Source organism: Pelmatolapia mariae, linkage group LG18 (genome assembly GCF_036321145.2).
Source record: "Pelmatolapia mariae isolate MD_Pm_ZW linkage group LG18, Pm_UMD_F_2, whole genome shotgun sequence".
Taxonomy (NCBI): Eukaryota; Metazoa; Chordata; class Actinopteri; order Cichliformes; family Cichlidae; genus Pelmatolapia; species Pelmatolapia mariae.
Window position 1 is genome coordinate 19,341,332 of NC_086243.1, and position 21,166 is coordinate 19,362,497.

At 42.2% G+C, this 21,166-nt stretch overlaps 1 protein-coding gene across 2 annotated transcripts in view; it reads left to right on the forward strand.

Moving 5' to 3' along the window:
* The window catches only part of agap3 (ArfGAP with GTPase domain, ankyrin repeat and PH domain 3), a 120,532-nt gene that overhangs the window by 70,275 nt on the left and 29,091 nt on the right, over window positions 1-21,166 (forward strand). For both annotated transcript variants that reach the window (XM_063462994.1, XM_063462993.1), the window contains exons 9-12: window positions 4,087-4,170; window positions 8,500-8,604; window positions 10,378-10,549; window positions 16,468-16,617. In XM_063462994.1, coding sequence (XP_063319064.1) covers window positions 4,087-4,170; window positions 8,500-8,604; window positions 10,378-10,549; window positions 16,468-16,617 — 511 coding nt within the window. The remainder of the gene's footprint in view (window positions 1-4,086; window positions 4,171-8,499; window positions 8,605-10,377; window positions 10,550-16,467; window positions 16,618-21,166) is intronic.

Sequence of the window (21,166 nt, forward strand, 5' to 3'; positions counted from 1 at the left end):
GTTCTTCTACCCAGCCTGTTCCCCTTCTCCCCCTTTTTCTCTTCCCAGCCTTCTTCTTTGCTGCTAAGCCTTTCCTAAACTCGCGTAGCCGGACCTGGGCCTCCTTAAGCTCAGGGAGGTCTGCAAAAAAGTACAAATCAGCAAGCTTTAAAATCAGTACAAACAATTCTCTAAAGTTCCCGGGTTGGGGAAAAACAAATTCCCCTGCGAAACCAGTGTCTCATTCACATGCCATCTTTGTATCCAAGTTTTCAATTTTTTCTCTGCAGAACTTTTTGAGCTTTATGAGACAGAGATCAGGCTATGTGAGATTACCCCTTTCCCTCTCCCTCCCAGTCATATCCCCTTTCTTTCACCAATCTACCTCCCTCTCACCTCTTGCTGTCACCTGTTTCCCATCTCATTCCTATTTCCTCTCTCCTCTCTTTCTAACCAACTCCTTCTCTAACCCTCCCCGATCTATCCCTTCCCCTCCTCTATTTGTCCCACCGCCTTCATCTTGTTGCCCCAGCTGCTGGGGAGCCGCAGGCTTTGTGGCCACCGAGCAGTACAGGCTGTGTGCTAGCTCCCCTTGTTGTCTCCCTTCCCCCCCGCTAGGTAGTGACTAACCATGTCCACCAGAGAAATGAGCCTCTCCCCGTCCGCGTCATGGAGATGCCGAAGCACGCCACCTACCCAGTGTGGGTGCCAGAGTGGCAAGCCGAGCGGGAGTTTCAGCTCATGACCTTCTGAGGAGCAGCGAGCCGAGGGAGGGAGGAGGGAGGGGGAGGGAAGAGAGGAGGAGGAGGAGGAGGAAGGGACGGAAAGTTGACGGGGCGATGTCGACATTTCTTCAGTGACACTCGAAGAGAGCGATGGGCTCAGGAGAGGAAGACTTGCTTTGCAAAAACCTCCTTGCCATTTTACGAAAAACAGCAGAAAGAGAAAATATTTCATCAACACAACAATGCCGAGGATGTTCCTTTCCTAGCTTTGCACGTCTTAAAAAAGAAATTGGTATCTGTGTTACAAGTTCACAAAAAGTTCTGCCGGTAGATCGCAGGTTGCCAGGCACAATCTCGAAAGTAGGTGAGTAGATTGAAAGCAGATCTCAGAAGGCCTCAAGAGAAGCTCTCCAGAAAAATGCCTTAATGTCATCGGTAGACGAGCTCTGGCAGATCAACAATAGACTCTCTTTAGTCACTACATACGAGGTCCAGTCCTGTTATAAATCTGAGATAATAGTAACACATGTCACAATCATGGCACTGGCATTGGGACTCTTAAAAATGAAGAAAAATCCTTTGCATTGTGCAGTTTACTTAGATAATACTGCTCCAAATATACCAGATATGGTTTACTTAAAAAGAAAAAGCCCCTTGAAATAGATCAGTGCTTTGCATTAATACATTTAGATTTTTTTTAAAGTAAGTAAATAAAACTCAAAGCTTTACATCAGAAGATCTTATCACTCTGTCTTTTCACCACCCTCACAAATCACCAAACCACCATCATTTCAAGCCAGTTTCCACCATAACTGTCATTGGCCACTAGGTGTCAGCACAGTACACGTTATTCTTTCCTAGTGCTTCCATAGTCAATAACTAAACAATGTGTTTTGTAGTCTGTCTGTGGTTTCCTGAGGTCTTCAGGCTGTCTGTCCCCTTTTTGTGTTGAAAAGCACACTATTGAGGAATATAAATGAATATTACAGCATTTTTATACTTAATTCCATCATTCATTCGACCCATTTATTAATGTCCGCCATTCAGTGTTTCTCCATTCTGTATTTCAGTCCCTGAACTTGTTTCTCGTGTGAAACAAAACTCCAACAACAACACAAACAATATTCATTTGACACTGTTTTTTAATATTTGCAGATTTGTGCTTCTGTTTCCAACCTTTCTTCAACAAAAAGGGCTTTCCAACTCCTTCCGAATTAGAAGAGCATGATGGTTAAAAAAAAAAGAAAAAAAAAAAGAGTCCCCCTGCTTTGCCAGTCCTGATAGAGAGGAGATTATTGGTTGAGGACTTTCAGCTTGTTGCTGCTTTACCCTCAGTGCCCTATTGCATTTCGGGTAATGCGTAGAACGTGTGGAAAACGTAGGACTTTGCGTCAAATGCAACCTAAAGTCGAGTCCACTCAAGTGTTTGAGTGCACTCAGAGTAGACTGTCTAATATCACAGCGTGAGACAAACTGTAGGGACTCTTGCGGAAATGCCCCATCCACCCCCTTTTTTGCCCTGCCCCACCCTCTACTCACTCCCCCGTGCTCTCATTCAGACACGCCACACAAAAAACAAAAAACATGCTGTACAGTCGAGTCACTTTTGGAACTGTTACCCAGCCACCTAAAGGACACAACCTTTTCCTTACATGACATCACGCTGCCTTTTGCCATAAATGAGGACTCAAGGACTAGAGGTGCCAAGTTGTTGTTCTTTTTTTGTTTGTTTGTTGTTGTTGTTTTTTTCCTTTTAGATTTTCCTCGATTCATTTGGTCTGTTTTTATTTGACTCGCTCTCCTTTTCCAGGACGTTTTGAAGTACTGAATGGATGTTGAAAATGTGATCTAAAGGTATTAGCGCAGAGGTATTTTAGATTAAAGCAGTTTGGGGTAAATTTTATGAAGGCCTTCATAAAAACTAGTGTAGGTCGTCAGGGTGTTGAGGTAATACAGAGGCATAATATACGAAAAACAAATGAAACTGGGTTGCACCGACTTGTATGAATGTAGTTAAACTTAACAGTTATTTTCCTTTTATTTATTTTTAATTTATTGGGTTGGGTTGTTTTTTTTTCGTGCAGATTCAGTTTTAATTTATTTTTTAATTTCTTTTCATTTTCCTCGGTTTAGGTTTGGTACAGAGATTATGAACTCTTGCATAATCGCTTTTCTATCATGAATGGATTGACAAAAATATAGACTGCTGTATATCTTGTATTGTATTTTATTTACAATGGTACTCTATAAAAAGTACATACATATAAGGAATATATGAAATAACTGTCCATCCTATATTTTGTGGGAACTGCAATGTTTGGCTCAATCTGTTGAATATTTTGAAGTGACTTTGTGACTTGCTTTGTATGGTGTCTGTATAGAAGCTAAACAAGTCATCATAAAAAAAAATAAAATGTTGGAAAAAAATATAAACGCCAGAGTTGGTTTACTTGAACTCAGACTACCTCTTTTCCATTGGTGACTGGACATCTCTCATGTTCTGAGTGAGACCATACACACTCATGTCTGTCCCTACCTGTACCTCATCTCTTTATTTGTGTTGGGGTGGGAAGGTTATGATTAAACTGTTTCATGTCAAGTTTCAGTCGCTGTACCACTGGGTTTTTTCCCCCCTCTCCACAGGCATTCCCGGGAGTTTTAATGCTGATGTATTTTAACTTCTCTGACACTTAAATTGTCTGACTTTGGCAGATTGATTTTGTGTCCTTCTAGGTTTTGCAGGCTGGAGGCTGGAGGAAGAAATACTACCAAAGCCTTTTTTTTAAGAAAAAAAGAGAAAGAAAAATAACCACTCTCCTTTCTTTCCTTTCTAACCTGTTATGACGTTTAACATATTGATCGTGCTATAAAAGCACTTATTATTTGACTATGTGAACGGCACAGCTGATGCTGCAGTGGGTACAGCAGCAGGTGGTCTGCAGGTCCACTAAGGGCCGCTCTGGGTCTCAGACAGAGGGAAGGATCTACCAAAGGGTTTCAGGGCTGAGTCATGACTCAATGTGTGGTCGTCTCTGGTCTCCTCTGTGTTGAGATGTGTCCAGTGTGGTCTTGGTTTGGTCTCTATTTTTCTTTAAATTTCTTATTTTTATTTTTTTTGACTTGCACGTCGGTGTTAATGCTGTTTGTTCCGCTGGTCTGCTTGTCTGTTAATTTGAAGCTTCTTTTGAGACTATTTTTTATTTTGCAACGCTTAGTTTACAGCAAATGTTCCAAACACCCTCTGACCCCCAGTCTCTTGCCCTCACGCACACACGCCCCAACACGCACGACCCCACCCAAATTCTCCTCATACCCCCACGGCTCCCATCTCGTGCTCTGTGCGTCGCTTCGGTGTCTGACTGACTTTCTTGTTTCCTTGCAGTCACGGAAAGCCAGTGAACAAGCAAAGAGCGTTGACAGTAAAACAGACAGCATAGGCAGTGGAAGGGCCATACCTATCAAACAGGTAAGCAGTCTTACTAACCTTTTTTTAAACTACATTTCCCACAGTTCCTGTGGTAAGTATGGCTTCTTTGGTCTGAGTAGAGGTTTAAAGTCATTTTATATTCAGTGATTTTGAAGGAAGGCCGTATGCTACAAAATCCACTAGATGGCAGCACAACCCAATGTAACAAATGCTTTACAAGCAGGCACCACTACCACCATGATATGGAAGTCACACACACACACACACCTATCAAAGTGTACACTTCCAAAAAACTAAGGCAGAAATTTTAAACCCTGGAGAATTGATGAGTTTGTTTACCTTTGACCATTGTTGAGTCATTTTGTTCTCAGCAAATGACACGATCTGTCAGGAAAAAAGAAATCAACATTTCATTCATTAATATTTGATGTGTGATTTTTCTGAGCAGCAACTATAAATTTATAGATTATATTTAAAGCACCATCGTTTAAAAAAACATCCAACTTTGTGTACTGCAATTTTCCAGTGACAGTTTAAGGCTTATTAGTGGATAATAAAGATTTTTGTGTTTTTCCTCAGCTGTTCCTTAAAGGATATATCTTGTTTTGACTGTGGCTACTAAACAAATATTTACTGGATCTAAGAACATTATTTAGGGTCAGTCTGATTTTTTTACATGTCTGTCAGCTGTAGATGACTCCAATCCAGTGAGCAATAATCCTGTAGTTGAACCACTGACTCCACCTGATTGTGCTGAACTAATATTTAGTTCATTCATTCATATCTATATATTGTCCCAATAGGCATTTTTTTATGGCGGCATTTTATTTGATTTTTTTGGGCGATGGTAAAAATGCTACAGCTTTAATGGTAATGATTATTACACAAACACTGCTGGAATATTAGTCTAATATTGTTTTGTTTTAAAAAATCTTCTCATTATTTATTGATTTTTTTTTTGTGCCTGTGTTTCTTTATTGTTTCCCTATATTATATTTGTTTTAGTCACACGTTGCAGTGAATGGAACTGATGCACAGCAGTAAACCACCGAATAAAGCGTTTTCTAAATCATTTCTAAAGGTCCGACTGTAAGGAGGAGTAAATGGTACATTCATTAGTAATCACTCCTGATTATATGAGGGCTTTTGAAAATAGGTCAGCATTCGTGTATTATCATCTTTACCTGCAGCTGATAGAGGACACTGTTCTTTCTTTTGAAAATGTTTTGCCAGTCCTCCTTGTTCCCTCTGGGAGAAAATTGCCAAGGCTTTGGGTCTAGCTGAAATAATGGCAGGGTGATGCTTTCTTAATCAAAAAACGTTCCTTTGTGTTTAAAGTAGATATAGTTGGCTATGAGGTGATCACTCCGTGGGCAACGATAGATGTTTGTGTAATAGATAAGGCTTTTTTTTTTTTTTTTTATTCAGCAATATGAGTTCAAATTATGGGTCTATCAGAGCACAGCAGCTTGAGAACAGCTAAAAACACCTTTAAAAATGTTTAATACTTCATGATGGCCGTTCTACAAAGATGTAATTTAGGTCTCAGCGAAGTGGCTGCGTTTTTGTAGATCTGTGTAATTCCCTGCAGACGCTCATTAGTCCGCAGGTGATCAGGAGTTTGATTTTCACAGATTAAACAAAATCCCCCTCAGAGCAATCTTTAGTGTAAACTCTTTCAGTCTTAGCCCGTGCGTTAGTGGGACCTCCTCTCTAAAGTGTGCAGCCAATTTCCCTGAGTATCACGGCAACTTTCAACAAGATAAGAACCGACGCTTTATCTAAAGAAAAAAAAAACACTCCTTCTTTAGGATGGGTAGGGATGCAGTTCAGATACAGATGTGGAGGGACGGAAGGAGTGTGTGTGTGTGTGGTGCTGGGGGAGGCATGTGGAGGGGGGGACTGACTGGCTGATCTCCAGGCCAGTGAAATGCACAATCAAGGAGATCAAAGTATCAATGTGAGCTTAATTACCACTACTCCCCGCGCCCCCACCCCTCACCCTCACACCATCAGGCCAAATTACACATTGCGTGCCCCCCCCCCCCCCCCTTCCATCTATAAAAATAGTGAGTGAGGATAACAATGCACTCACTGCTGAGGAGCCGTCAGCAGCTCTTCACCCCCCACACACCAGCACACACCGACACACACACATTAGCGCACACACTTTTTTCCCTTCTCCTGGTGTGTCACAAAGGGCCGGCCTATCAGTCAGCCACAGTGGCAGTTTGCAGCTTTCCTCTTGGTAATCTGACAAAAGGAGAGAAAGACACTATCTCCTCTGTGTAGATATCACAATTGTGTGGACACAGAGAGCGCGTCTGACGACTGGCCCGTTTCCTTGTGTCGCACAAGCTTGACACACTCATCTTTTTGTGTGTGCGCGCGCACCCTCATGTGTATGTCAGTGTCGAGGGGAAGCGCTGGACTCCGCACCTCTCCTCATGATGTCACACTATCCGATTTTCTAATCTGAGACAGAGCCCTGATGATTAATTCAATTAAATCGTATGTCAGGCTTCCAGTTATTGAAAGTGACCTGATCTATGATGATATTTATCACAGTCGTAATGGGCAACTGTTCACATAAAATAACAGAAAAATTAGTGTGCATGTGTAGATTTTCGCATAATTGCCTTAGCATCTTTATTGATCTGCTTCACGGCTCTGATAAATAATTTGAAGCTCCACACTGATTGCGTGTATAGATTTGTGTATGCTTCAGTAAGACCACAAGATGAGGAACATATTTGCTTGTAAAACATGCATTATAAAGTTGCTAGAGGCCCTCTGACTGCATCATTTACTTTGTATGATTAGAGAAACATTTAAAAAGTGTTTACAGTTCTTTTATTGACCATATTGAGAGAGAGCCCGGGCAGTCAGCAACTAATCGATTAAAAGGACACAAGTTTCTTCCTGGACAAAAAATCCTCTTCAAGTATGAATAGTTACAAAAGGGTTAACAGTGGCTTTTGAATATTAAAAAATATATATAGTTTAAATTCTAATTTAATGGCTTGTGTTTTCCCCCTCCTCATTTTCCATCAAAACTTTAAATGGTTTCAAAATATTGTTCTCATATTTAGATTCATCTTCTCTGAAACCTTATGGGTTCTTAAATGTATTCCAGTACAAGTAATTCAGCAATACTTCATCTTAATAAACAACAGGCTTCGGCAACACGATCTGACAGAGCCGGCCTGCTCCCTCATTTTTCAAAGCTTACATTTGGATTTTCTTTTTTTCATTAGAAAAATGTTATTTCTACTCTGTAAAGTAAAATTCAATTATTTCAGATGCAGATTTGTTGATAGGATATGAAGCCTGTACTTATGAGCACCAGCCCAGTCGTCAAGACAGTCAGGATTCATTTGTGGGGGTGGGGGGTGGAGGGTCGTGGCAGATGAATCTGGATTAAGATGATTGTCGGCAAACAGCCTGGTCCCCAGGTCACCGAGGGTCAGCTCTTCCTGATGTGTTAATCAGGATTAAAGCCTGCAGGATGGTCCTTACTAGCAAAACACTACCCCTTTGACCCCCCTTTTTTCAGCTCTCTCTCTCTCTCACACACACACACACACACACACACACACACACACACACACACACACACACACACACACACACACACACACATAGGGCTGGGCTGTAAAAGCACAAACATTGCCCCGGCTTAATCCCCTAATTAAGCAGGCCCCTCCTCACTATTTAACCTCAGAGAGAGCCTCCTGGCCCTTGCACTCAGCAGCGTTTGGTCACCTCCAGCGGTGGAACTCCATTGTTTACTAGTGGATTTACTCAACAGATAAGGAAACCTTGTGAGGCCCTAAAAGGCCCCAGAAGATAAAGTTGAATAGAAAAAGAGATGAGTGGGCTTTGAAGAGGGTAGATCACACTCTCTAATCCCGGGATTGAGGGGTCTTCCAGAGTTCAGCATGTTATGTGCATGAATGCAGGGAGGAGGTCTGGCAAATTGGATTGTCTCTGTTTCTGAATGGTCCCTAAAGCAGAGGAACTTGTCCAGCTTTGTAGGTTCAAAAGGGCGCAGAAGCAAAAGCAGCATTTCATTAAACCTGTCAGCCGCCGAGCTATAACAGAAAGAGATTAATTGCAATTGTTAGGTAATTGCCAAAATGTTTTTAATGTAATTACTTCCATACTGTTTCATAATTGTCATTTAATATGATGTTTGTTTGCTTTATGGTGTACCTCCAAGAAAATTCTCCATGAAAGCGCAATAACAAATCTGTAATAACAATAACAGCACTGTTTTATGGTATTTAACATCCATAATGGCTCATATCATCGACCGCGCTGCTCTGAGAGGAGCATATGCTCACCGTGATGGCTTGTCTCTTACAGGGAATCCTTCTGAAGCGAAGTGGCAAATCCCTCAACAAGGAGTGGAAAAAGAAATATGTCACACTGTGTGATAATGGCGTCCTCACTTACCACCCCAGTTTACATGTGAGTCCCCCCCCACCTCCACACACAGACTTTTGCTCCTTCCTTTGCTATTTCTTTTCCACTCGACTTTATGGGTTTGTTACACCACTGTTTGTACTCGAGGGTGCTGCTGGAGGTTTTTAATGCAGGACTTTTTCAACCGCTGAGCACGATTCTCTTGATGCGATTACATTTGCCACCATTGCTGTAGGAAACTGGATTGCAACCACATAGGCACACGATGTCAACAGAGACTTATTGCTGTGTGTAACGTAACAGCCATATTAGCAAACCCTGGGACTTTGAGCTTAGTATTAAAAAACGGGGTGTCCTAGTGGTCATCTCTGCCCACCCTGTGGTGCCAATCCACGGTGTCTGCTAATGGAGACATGGCTGTGCTGCTGCGTGCCTGCCGCGCCCAGGCCTCACGCTGGCTTGTATTTATAATGGTTCTCACCGCATGGCAGCAGAGCCTGACCAGCCTCCCACATCCATCTTTGTCAGAGTCCCGCTGGGCTGCTAATACCTCTTAAACACTCGGCTGGCTGGCAGCAGACAGCTGAAGAGCCCGGTGCTCCACTCAGAAATGCCCGTCTCTGCCCTCGGATTCCCTCCATCACTCTCTGATTCTTCCAGCCTTGCGTTCGGGATGTCTAGATCATTCGGCCACATGAAATGAGCGATATTTTCAGCATCTTGTCTCTAATGAGACAACTCAAACTTTGAAAACGGGCCCAGTGGTTAGACATGAACCCTGTGTGTGGTCTTTTTTACTCTGACATTGTGTTAGTGGTTTAATTTACAAGCAGTTATTAGTAGAGCGGTGCCAGGCTAAAGTGATGTATGTAATTGACTGAACAGGCTATCTCTTGATCATTACAGCTATTACAGGTCATCGGGGCAATCTATGAATCTATGAATCTGTTGACTTACAGAGGGAGGTGAAATAAGGCTGACAGTTACATTAGCTCAAGCTCATTTTGAGCAGTGGAGCAGAGAAGGAGTAAGAAAAGGAGGAAAAAAAAGGGGGGAAGAGAGAGATTGAGGAAAGGCGCGAGGGAGGGAGGCAGCCTGAGAGTGAAAGAGGGGAACCTTTAATTTCGCAGTCAGCCAAGCCATCCACACAATCACCTTCTGTTAATTCTATCTGCTACATCAATTAAATTGTTTGTAGAAACTAATTGAATGTGGCTTAATCACACATCTTAATAGCTTTGCACGCTTCGATCTGGCTGTTAATTCCAGCAATAAAATGAAATGAGAGCGCTCACTGGGTAATTAGCGAGGAGGCTTGGGAAAGAAATGAGTGCTTTATGACACGGTAATAAAGCAGAGGAGCCGGTGGGGGGACGGCAAAGGCCGAGCTCGCCTCTATCTGGATCTTTTTCTGCTGAGCCCAATGATTTTCACCTTGGCTTCCCACATTTGGGCGGCAGTCGCTTTAAACCAAATCAAATGGCCAAATTGAAAGAGAATGAGACAGTTTGCATTCATTAAGCCTACCATCTCGCTATTTGGAGAGACGGCGTGGGCACAGGTGATGTATAATGGCTTTACAATCATTTTCCCACTATCACGCAGCCGTAGTGGAAGGTCTAAGATGGGTTGTGACTAATGGGGATGGAAATTGAATAGTCTTTTAATTTGTTTTTCTTCTATAATTCCTGGATTCTTGTTGGTCCACAGTCTGTAATCAAGTAGGTAAATTGTGGGATATATCTGGAAATACGAGACTTGTGTAGGGTGAAGGCTGCTTGATACAATTGTCATGCTCTTATTTATTACTTCCTGTAGGACTACATGCAGAACGTGCACGGAAAAGAGATTGACCTGCTGAGGACAACAGTTAAGGTGCCTGGGAAGCGACCGCCCAGAGCAGTGGCCACCGTCGCCCCCACTGCTAGTCCCAAAACCAACGGGCTGACCAAGGACCGCAGCACTTTGCAGCTCGGCATAGGAAACACAGGTCAGAATCCCCGCTTCATTATTTGTCCAATGGGCAGAATTTCTGCTCTTTTTTCACATAAACAGTTATGATACGATAGGATTAATAATTTTAGGGTGCCGTGTCACAACATGAATGACGGTATCACCCTCTTCCTCCCTGCTCTGTATCCACTACACTTACATTACACTGCACTTTTGTACAAAGAGGACAAATGTGAGCAAAGTCTAATTATTTGAGGAGCTCATAGTTTGCTCAGCTTTGCAGATTTCAGATTTAATATTTTATGTTTAAAAACTTTATACAGCTTAGTAATGTCAATGTTGATGTATCAGGAGAGGCACACTTTGCAGTTTTGGTATAGTTAGCTGGCACACCTGATGCATACTGCTCATCTAGATCTAAACCTGCACCTTTCTCTCAGCTTTGGGCTCAAATAAACTAGAGCAAAGCGCATTACTGCACATGTGAAAACACCCTTAGATAAACTACAAATATGGTGGTGCGAGCTTTTTAAAAAATTTAATATGACTTTTTTACATCATTGTGGTTTTGGACAAATCTCAAAAAACATGTTCTAGTCATTAAGTATTTTATTTGGTTGTAGCCATAGTACAACCATCACTTCATCCTTTGGACTTCGGAGTGTCCAAAATGTAGTCTATTGGGAAATGATTTGTATATTTATATAATCTACTGTTCCAGCTTAATCATAAAAGTTGCAATTTTAGCCGTGGTATTGAGGCTAGTGCCACATTTATAACGCTCACTTATGCTGGTAAATTTAAAAGCATGGGCACTTTTAAGTTAAGAGAGATCATATATATACATTTCAGGCTCTTAGAAGAAATAAATCATACCTTGAATATGTAATGGTTACTCAATTAGGCTTTTATTACATTACTAATTTTATATTGCCCTCTGTTTGCGATTAATCACAAAAATGGCTCCCAACAGGTTAATTATCTTTCTGTATGTTTCATATATGCAAATTAGCTGCCGTGTAGTATACACACTGATGACTTAATGAGCATCTATGACAAATCTATTACTTCTCTATATTACTGAACAGGGAATCGCAAGTTGTGTTCAAATAAATGCTGCAACCATGTTTAAGAAACAGTTGTTTATCGTTGTCTTTTAAGTCACTGACCTACTTATTCTCCATCCTCTGTGGTACTGTAGTGGTCACAGAGACAGCAAGCAGTTTGGTCCTGAGCATCGTGCCAGGATTTTTCCACCTTCAGGCTTAAAAATAGAGCTCTTCTCTCAGCAAGCAGTACCACTGGAGGCTGCTGAGAGTCTGGCAGCCGTATAGAGAGGAAGCCCGTGATTGGATTTAGGGGTTAGGATTAAGAGTAATTAATACTAATTAGCAGAGTGATCCCCGGAGGGAGGTGGGGTCCTTCGTCAGCTGTGAAATGGGCACAGTGTTTCCATCATTCAGGCTAAAGCTAACTGGCTGAGAGTGGGTTCAGCGCCAAAGATGGGCCACCAGGGACCGTTAGGACTGTCCGGGCAGGTTACTTTCAAATGTGGCCAAGGTGCTGCCACAGCTGAATGGGTTAATCAGTCACAAGCAGAAAGATGTAGGAGTTTACAGAGCGCAGGACAGAAGATCAAGGTTGTGTCATCCTGCAAAGTGTTGACCTTGAGTGCAGGGTTGAGGAGAGTCGTCTGAGTGGACGAGGGGGGTGAAAAACAGGCCAGATAAGGTTTTGGGGAGAATAAAACCCACCACCAACTGGGTTGTTTTCTTTCTTGTTGGTAACGCAAAAGTGTTGTTTTCACCTGATGATCATTTCTTGGAAAAGACTCATCAATGATGAATTCCCAACATTTTCAGTTTTCATCTATGTCTGCATCAGGGAACAATGTGAGAGAGATTTGCCTTAATCTCCACTTAGGAAAAGAAAGGTTACAAATCACATCAGGTCTCTCTCCGGGTGGAGGACCCTCTTCTGATTATACGATCGGGATTTTGATTTCATTAGACATGCAATTGATGAAGGGAACAAAGGGGTAATTTTTCATTCACAGCGTCCAAATCACAAGCCTTGTCTTTGCCTTTGGTAATTCATTCATTCCTTAGATCTAAAGACCTTTATAATCACTGGGAGAAGAGGGATAGCAACCGGGAGAAGGAGGGGCAGAGTGGATGGGGGGAGATAGGAAGATGAAGAGGAGAGGTTGAGAAGACAGAGAGTAAATGTGGGAACGCACGCGCCCGCGAGTTTGCCAAGCGGCCAGGTTTAATTCCTTTGCTGGGTGCTGAGCGGAACCATTTTAAATATGATCCTCCCTGTTAACATGCGTCCTGCCGTGTCACCAGCGACAGATACATTGTATCAAAGTATTAATGGGCCCAGTCACTTTTAATCAATCCTCTGGGAGGGAGAGATGCGCTCACCACAAGGGAGGAAAAGGAGAAAAGTGTTTCGCCCATTCCCTCTCAGCTCTGCGCCATGATTTGTCTCCAGCTTATATAGTGCTACAGAACTAAGAGCCACATACTCCCTAACTAACAGGCCAGTAACAACTTCGGCTTTTTTTTGTTTCCACTACCAGCCAAGTTGAAATATTTCCCAATCTCTTTAGTCTGAATCCCTCAACCCTGTTGGGTAAGCGAAAACCATCTCCCATATTCCAAATGTGCTTAGCTTAATTATCTAAAAGTGTATGTTGTTTCTCTAAAGTTGCTTTATTGCAACACGGAAGTGCTGCTGGGGATCCCTCTGAGATCCACTGTGAGAGTTAATTGTTTGTATCGAGATCTGTTTTGTCAATAGAAATAGACGTCATCAGATGGAAGCTGAAAAGGAGCTGAAATGGAGAAGAAAGCAACCGTAAAAATTTCTATTTCCAAACATAATATAGGCTGTACTTTCATACACAAGGGCTAAAATCAATATTTTAATGTTAATTTGTTGCGTACAGTTTATGAAATCATTGTATAAAATGCATAAGTCTGAATGCAAATGCTGGAGTGACTTGTGATTGGACTAGGAGCCGCAGTATGAGAGGCGAAGGGGGACGTCTGGGCGTTGGTCATGATGATGATGGTGGTGGTGGTGGATTACACAGCCGCAGATGATGTGTTGCTCGGCCCACATTAGCATGAATGCTTCATTATCTCACTACTTGTACATAATGGCAACAACTCCACGGAGGGGTCAGGCCTCGTCACGGCTCATCAGCCCACTGACGGCCCAGCCTAAAGAGAAATGAGAAGCAAGGCAGAGCTGCTCCCCGCTAATCCATCGCCTGTACTTAACACCCGAGCCTTGGATCGCCTGCAGTAGAAACTATATGGCTTTTGTTATCTCTTTTTACACATGACAATAAAGTCCACAGTGGGTTTTTTTCTGTGAAGAGTTTAAGCAGGAAATGAACAAAAGTTAAATGTTTAGCATGCTTTCTTTATAAGAGAATCAGTGTCAGAATATGTTGAAGAAAAGTAGCAATTTTTTTTGTTTTTTGGTGATATTTTTTAATAAGTAGATGCAGTGGTAAAAGAATTATAGTCTAACAGATAGCAATATTCCAGTATAATAATGCCCCATTACAAGTTAAATTATAATGTAATAATATAAGTAGATCATTATGATACATAGCACAGTATTTTTTTATTATTGTAGCTTTTTAAACAATTTTTAATGACTGTGCAGAAGGGTGGTTTAATCTATAGAAATGCTATTATTCTAAGCTTAATGAGTAAAGCTGTCAAACAAATAGAGCTGGGCAAAAAATGTAACATCCCAGTAGTCTAATATTTAGAACTAAGCAGTAAATGTCTTTGTTCATCTACGTTTGCTTATTTTACACTACTGTTTATATTTCATGTAACGTCAACATAAATGGCTGGAATGGTTTTTCATAGAGACTTAAACAGAGACTGGACAGAATGAGGCCTCAAACTGGGGTTTTGGTTCATCCACAATTCAAAATAAATCCAGTTATATTGTCAATAATCATTAATTACTAATATTTTGTATTGTCTATGACACCAAAATCCGTGTGAGAGATTTCCAATTGAGTATTAATCCCTTGAATCTCAGTTTGAGTCATAATGTTTTGTCATTGCCAGTCCACCGTAGTGCCAGTGTTAAATCTATAAAATGTAAAGGAGTCGGGCCTGGCTGGAGCTTTGAGTACAGTGTTCTTTTAATGCCACAAGCTGATTATTTCTCCACTGTAATTACATTATCCTCCCCTTTATGCAGGAGTGGTCTCTGGGGACTAATGGATACAGCCATGTATAATTCATTAATCATTAGCATCCAATTTGACAATTAGACATGATTGTTGAATTTTAAATATCAATCGAAGTTGCCTTGGAGTTATCTAATCCTTTTCCCCCCCTCTCCTCTCTATTTTAAGGTATCACAGAGTGAAACTTTGCACTCTGTGAATTAAAACACATTTTGAATAGTGGAAAAATGGATTTTCTGTTACGAATGCCTCTAACTTTAAACAGTAACACTAACGTCAGCTCTGGGAAATAACATGCAGTGGTGCACTGTTGTCCAAAATCACATTAAAAAAAACACATACATAGAGCAAATGTATAGAAGTCAGAGCTTTTAAAAAATATATATATATCATTTATGCGTCATGTTTTTGGAAAACAAAGTTTCACATTTTCTTTTCAATTCTCCTACTCCAAGGCTCTCCCCCTCCCCTCCTCCACCCCCTCCTCCTCCTCCGCTCTGATTTCAGCATGCTAATTTAGTCGGTGCTCCTCAGCATGATTCCCTCGCTCTCTCTCCCATTCTTGCTGCGATTCTGCTCCCTCCCCTCTGGGACCTGAAGATTAATATTCCTGGGCCCAACAAGATAATTACTGATACTAATTAGACATGATTATGTGAATTTGATACACTTATTACTCTAGATAATGAGTAGGACATATTATCCTAACAAGCACCCGTGCCGCTTAGTTTACTTTACACACGAGCCACACACTATATTTTCTGTTATTGTCACCTCAATCAGAAACTGATATTCTCTTGTAATTATTAAATAAAGGGCCTTGATGTGTGTTACCTGTAAGATGAGGAAGCTTTGTCAAGAAAATCAGAAAATTGTGTTGATTTCCATAACAAAACCTCTGATGTTTTAACCTTCTAAGTGCCAGTGCGATATCTATTGGCCTTATTAAACTGAATTGTTTTTACAATGTCGTGCAGCATGTGTGTGGTTTTTTTTTATGGCAAAAACGCTGTGAAAAGGATCTTGTTTTTAGACACCCACGCTACTTTTAAGTAGCACTTACTTTCTGTTACTTTTATTTATTATTTATTTTTTAGAACATATTTTCATGTCACATGAGAGATTCCCATTCATCAGATTAACTGTCGGAGCTGTATTTTCCAGCTCCGACAGTTAATCTGATTCCGCTCACATGACTGGAAGCATATCGATGAGTTTTTCGGAGTAGTTAGGACGTGTTGTAGGAGCTACTCACGAGCAGGAGGGAAGGACCCCACATGGTTCAGCCTAGCCCATGAATTAGTAAAGAGAGCCAGGCGTCCGTGGCTTGCCTGATTGGAAGTTAGGGGGAGAACGCCTGCTGACGCCAGTGGAGATCGATGTGGCAGTCAGAGGGATGAGGCGAGATAATTAGCGTTCAGAGTGTATCTTGTTAATTAAGGGCTAATTAGAGGCAGAGGCGGAGGGAGAAGGGTTTTGTGTGTGTGTGTGTGTGTGTGTGTGTGTGTGTGTGTGTGTGTGTGTGCGTGGGGGGTTGGTTGACAGAGATATGTGCACAAATAGGGTGGCAGCAGTGTTGCAGTGCAGTAGAAACTACCTAAAACTGTTAACTCAATTACATCATTATCCTCTGAGCTTGAAGAAAACAATCCTGCAAGTAAAGAATTCAAACAGCTGTACGCAAAATAAGAAACGAGCATTAATTTTTTTTAATTTTTATTTTCCAGGCGCTTCTCACTCCAACAGCAGCACATCCCTCCAAACGGGCGGGTCGGCGTTTGGCAGCAGTAAAGATGGCATGCACCAGCGCTCCTTCTCTGTGTCCAGCGCCGACCAGTGGAATGAAGCCATCAACACCAGTACAAGCAGCGGAGCCCGTAAGCCCTCCACCTACGCTTTGTACACCCTCACTCGCCTCCCGAGTTCTTATAATTCGCATATAATTCATTATTGCCACAAAGAACAGAATGTATTAAAATAAACTTAAGGGGACCTGATCCTGAGTTGTGGTGTGATGGAGCTGCCATTTACCGAGCTTCTTCAGCAGGTGAAACAAGCCTCATTTTCATAATTAGCTGATTAGAGCTGTGATCGCTGTGACCTTTTTGGCTGCTGCTCTTTGATAGAAGCAGCATGTTCAGAGGAGAGGAACGGTGAAGGTTAACTTTCCGCCATCGATGCATCTCCACTTGCTGCCTCCTTGTCACATTTCGCCCTGTCACTGTACTTGAGTGAAGTAAGAAAATATATTCACCATGTCTGCCCCCCCCCCCCCCCAATCCCATCCTGTCTTTACCTTCCATCTTACTCTCTGCCCCCCCCTCCTCCTTCTGTTTTCCTCTCTTTTTCTTCCGAAGAGGAAAATGAATGCTTTTCGGGGGTACCATTCATCACCAGTTATTTCCCTCTCTTTGTGGTTGGCAGTAAAAAAGCACTTAAATGCACATCAACAGAATAACAGTCATTTCCATGCATGTTTGCACTCTGGTAGTTCTCATTAGCACGGCGGCGGCTCCCCCCCTCCCCATGGGCTCCCAGGGGCCCCGGCAGTTTAAAGAGCGCACTTTACGAGCGCTGCTGGAGTCCAACTGCACGGCCCTCGTGGTTCCGCAGACAAGCCTGTCTCTCATTTGGAGCTGCCAAACGATCAATTCTGCCTGGACGCAGGCACTTCCATCACCCCCTACCCCTGTCTCCCATCAGCAGCATGCCCAAAGCAGAATTACTTAGATTCGTGGGGTCCTCAAATAAATGAGCATGAGTGTGTGTGTGTGTGTTCGTGTGTTTGCATGTGTGTGTGTGTGTATATATATTCTGTATGTGTTCTTGCAGAATTTTTGTGAGTGGCTGTTTGTATGTGATTTTTTTTTCCACAGAGCGTGTTTGCATTATAATGTGTGTGTGTGTCTGTGGGGATGTTTGTGAATGCGGGTTGGGCGACCGAACTGCAGAGAACAAATAGGACTTCCTAAACATTGTGCTATTGGAAATAAGGAGGCTAGAATTTCCTATTTTCATGTTTGGTAAACTGTAAAGCCTTTAATATTAACATAGCTCATTAACCAGCATCCAGTCTTCAACTAAATCAGATACAATTTGCTCCATTATTTTATTTTCTTCAATTATTTTCATGCTACTTTTAAGGTAACCACAAATGAGCTTGAATGAGGCAAATGAGCTGAAAATAATAGTAGAAGCGATGTGTCAAATGATAGATTATGTTAGAGGAAGAGAAGTGTCTCTGTAATCAGTGCATAGTCAGTGCAGACAGTTAAAGGCTTACGCTGAACGCAGCATCAAAAACTTTGCTGAATATCTTGCCGTTAATGTCTCCTTACAGTTTAAGGACGTGAATTAAAGTAGCGGAGCAGATCTGCAATGTAAAGTGATGCCGGGCTGTCACAACACAAACTTGATTGAAACGCAACCCTCTTATCTTCCTTCCTAATGTGTCTTCAATAATCAATAGAGGGTGTTCCGCAGTAACGGCTGCTCATGTTTTGCCATGTGAATTGACTCCAACCATGCCCAATCACTCCATTATCCTTGGTGAAGGTTGCAGGTTAACATAAAATGTGATTCTGAGATGCAAAAACAGCAGATTGATGATTCACTGGAGAATGAATGCATCTTAGCCAGGTAACCATTTCCATATTATTTAAAGAATGTCCTCATTTGTAAACCTATTGAATGAAGGCAGAAGCAGAGGTAGTAGCATCTCTTGAATATTGAGCGCAGATTTTTGATTAAATCCCGGCCCAATTTTTCTATTGCTTGCATTCATAAAGACACCCATTCTTAATGCACCGGATGCTTGTTTAGATCCTGGTCTCCTTCACGCACCTCAATCTTTGAGCCTGAATTAAAAGCAAGAGGCTCAAACAATCAATTGATAGGCTGGCTGATGACAATAACTTAAGTCTTTGTCAATGCGTGAGTGAAAGTCAAAGTCAAAAGACTTCTGCATTTCAGTGTCACTGATGCCTTGGGCCAGGTCTTAAAACAGGTGAAATTGATTAAGTAAAACTTTAGATCATTCAAAGGTTATCTTTTCATGTTTTCTGGTATATTTTTGGTTGATAATAATATTTCTAGTTATATTTTATCACATATTATTTACGTTAAATGTATAAAATTGTTTTGTCAGAAATAAGTGATGCTTACTTGACATTCAATGGAACAAAGAGTTGATTAATTAAGAAGTATTTATCAGGTTATCCTGTAATAATTGAAATAATTGTTAATTGCAGAAGCGCTTCTGAGCCGTGTCAGTTTTCATGCGAATATGAAAATATAAATTTTTTGACAATGCTGTGCTGATTACCAAAACCTTAGTCCATGCAAAGTTTGCGTCGCTTCCCTTTTTTTTTATCCCTTGTGCTCCAATTTATTTTTGTACCGTTGCTAATTTATTTATAGAAGAGTGTTTTTTTTCCTCTTCTGAGTTTGCACATCAGCACACAGGTACTTAATGCACAGATAGCCTTTTCCTGTGGCACTGTGTTTTACACCTTGGCCTCCCAATGCGAGGGTGATGGCATGTGGGGCGTTTGATTTCTACGCCAGGCCGTAATGAAGTTTGACATTTAGTTTGGAGAGAGCAGCAGAGCGCGATCAGGCCTTGATTAGTACGCTCTAATTGAGGATAATAAGGGGGAGGCGGTGATTGTTTCTAATTTTTGCCATTAATTGCAGCCGTTGGCTTTGATTGAGGACAGGCAGGGCTGCCATGTCAAGGGGCCTGGCGGAATCATAGTGCTCCTTACCCGGAGCCTCTTGAATAACAATGAAATGACTCCCCCCCCCCCCCAATTCTCTTCACCCTCTCCCCCCTGCTGCTCGCTCTCTCACCATTTTTCATTCTTATTCATTTTGAGCGTAGCATTGGTAAAGATGTTAGCAGCGCCCTCTGTCTCACCCATGGCCTCCGTTCTGGAGCTGTCATCTCAGTGCTGGGAGTGCAATACACTGTAATCACAGGTTAGCCTCGTACCTACTTTGCTGCCCAGGTGATCTTGGCTGAGTGGGTAAAGAGACTTCTGGTCCCCAGCGTGCTTCATTACCCAGCTTGGTCCTGATGGCCCTCATACACGCTAACAGCCAGCTAATAATGCCACGGTGAATTCCTCGCTTGCAGTTTGCTTTCAACTTCATAATTGTCAACTTAACAAATTTTAATTAACCTGCCATGCATCATTTAGAGCTGAGAACCACTCAGGGGCTTTATATAAAACTATTATATCTCACACGCTTTGCTATTGTTGCTTAGTGATGTGTGCTGTAGTTTTAAATGTCCTGCTCCTACACCTGAATATCACAAACTTCTTAAAGCCCAGTGGATACAAACAAAGGGGTGTGTATACCTTTTTACATATATATATGTTTCAGGTGCAGAGCGAGCAGGGCCGGGTCATTTTCCACAACATTAAGGGCAGAAATTGATAATTAGAGGTGTTTATGACACTGTTGGGCCCCCCTGAGGGGCAGCCCTCCCCTTTAACCTCAAGCGACATTAAACAAATGCTGGCTGTCACTTTGGAGGCAGGTTGGAGCTCGAGTCTTCCACCCGCCATACGGAGCTGTGCTGGCGGGACAGACGCTGGTATGGAGAGGGAGGAGGAAACAGAGGGTGGGGGGTGGGGGGCACATTGGAGGACCCCTGTGCCCCCAGCTGTCTGAGCCAGCTAATGACTCGTCTCAGGGGGGCTGTTGTAAGAGAGCAGGGAAATTGAAACAGACGCCTCGACTAGGAGCTGCTACATGTGTGGCTGCGCGCTGCCATTCAGAACACCAGAGAGCCTAATATATGGGCTCCAGCTCATGCACTAATGTTATGTTTATTAATGTGATGGCATATAATCAATACATTGCTATTTATGCTGAAATATTAAGATTACCTTTAAAGACACTTCTCCTGTTTTCAAACAAATTAGAGATCGTTTTAATGAATTTGTTAATTTTTCCCAGTAATGACTTTACGGTTTGTATACATTAACTCTCATCAAGAATAATTTAGAGGGCAGGCATAATGATGTTCGTCTCAGGTGTCGTTTCCTATATTTTGCCCACACTCGAGCAGTGTATCCCCGATCCTCTGAGCTCCCCCCACCCCACTCAGGCATCTTCAGTCCCCCGCTGAGCCCATCTTACTCCTCCAAGACAGCCCCATCTCCCCAAAGGTAATGACCGAATTAGGCCTAATGTTGTACACTGGCTAATGGCACAGTGCCGCACATTATAGCATGTGCAACTGGCAACGACAACAGCAATAATCCCTGAGCCCCTTGTCCTCCTGCACTCCACCCCTGGGGCTGGGACGGTGCACAGGGAAATGAATGGAGTTTGCTACACTACAATGAGCTTTTGATGGGAGACAATGGAGGAGGCTGCCAGCACCACACAGGGTGGTAAGATGAGAGCAATATG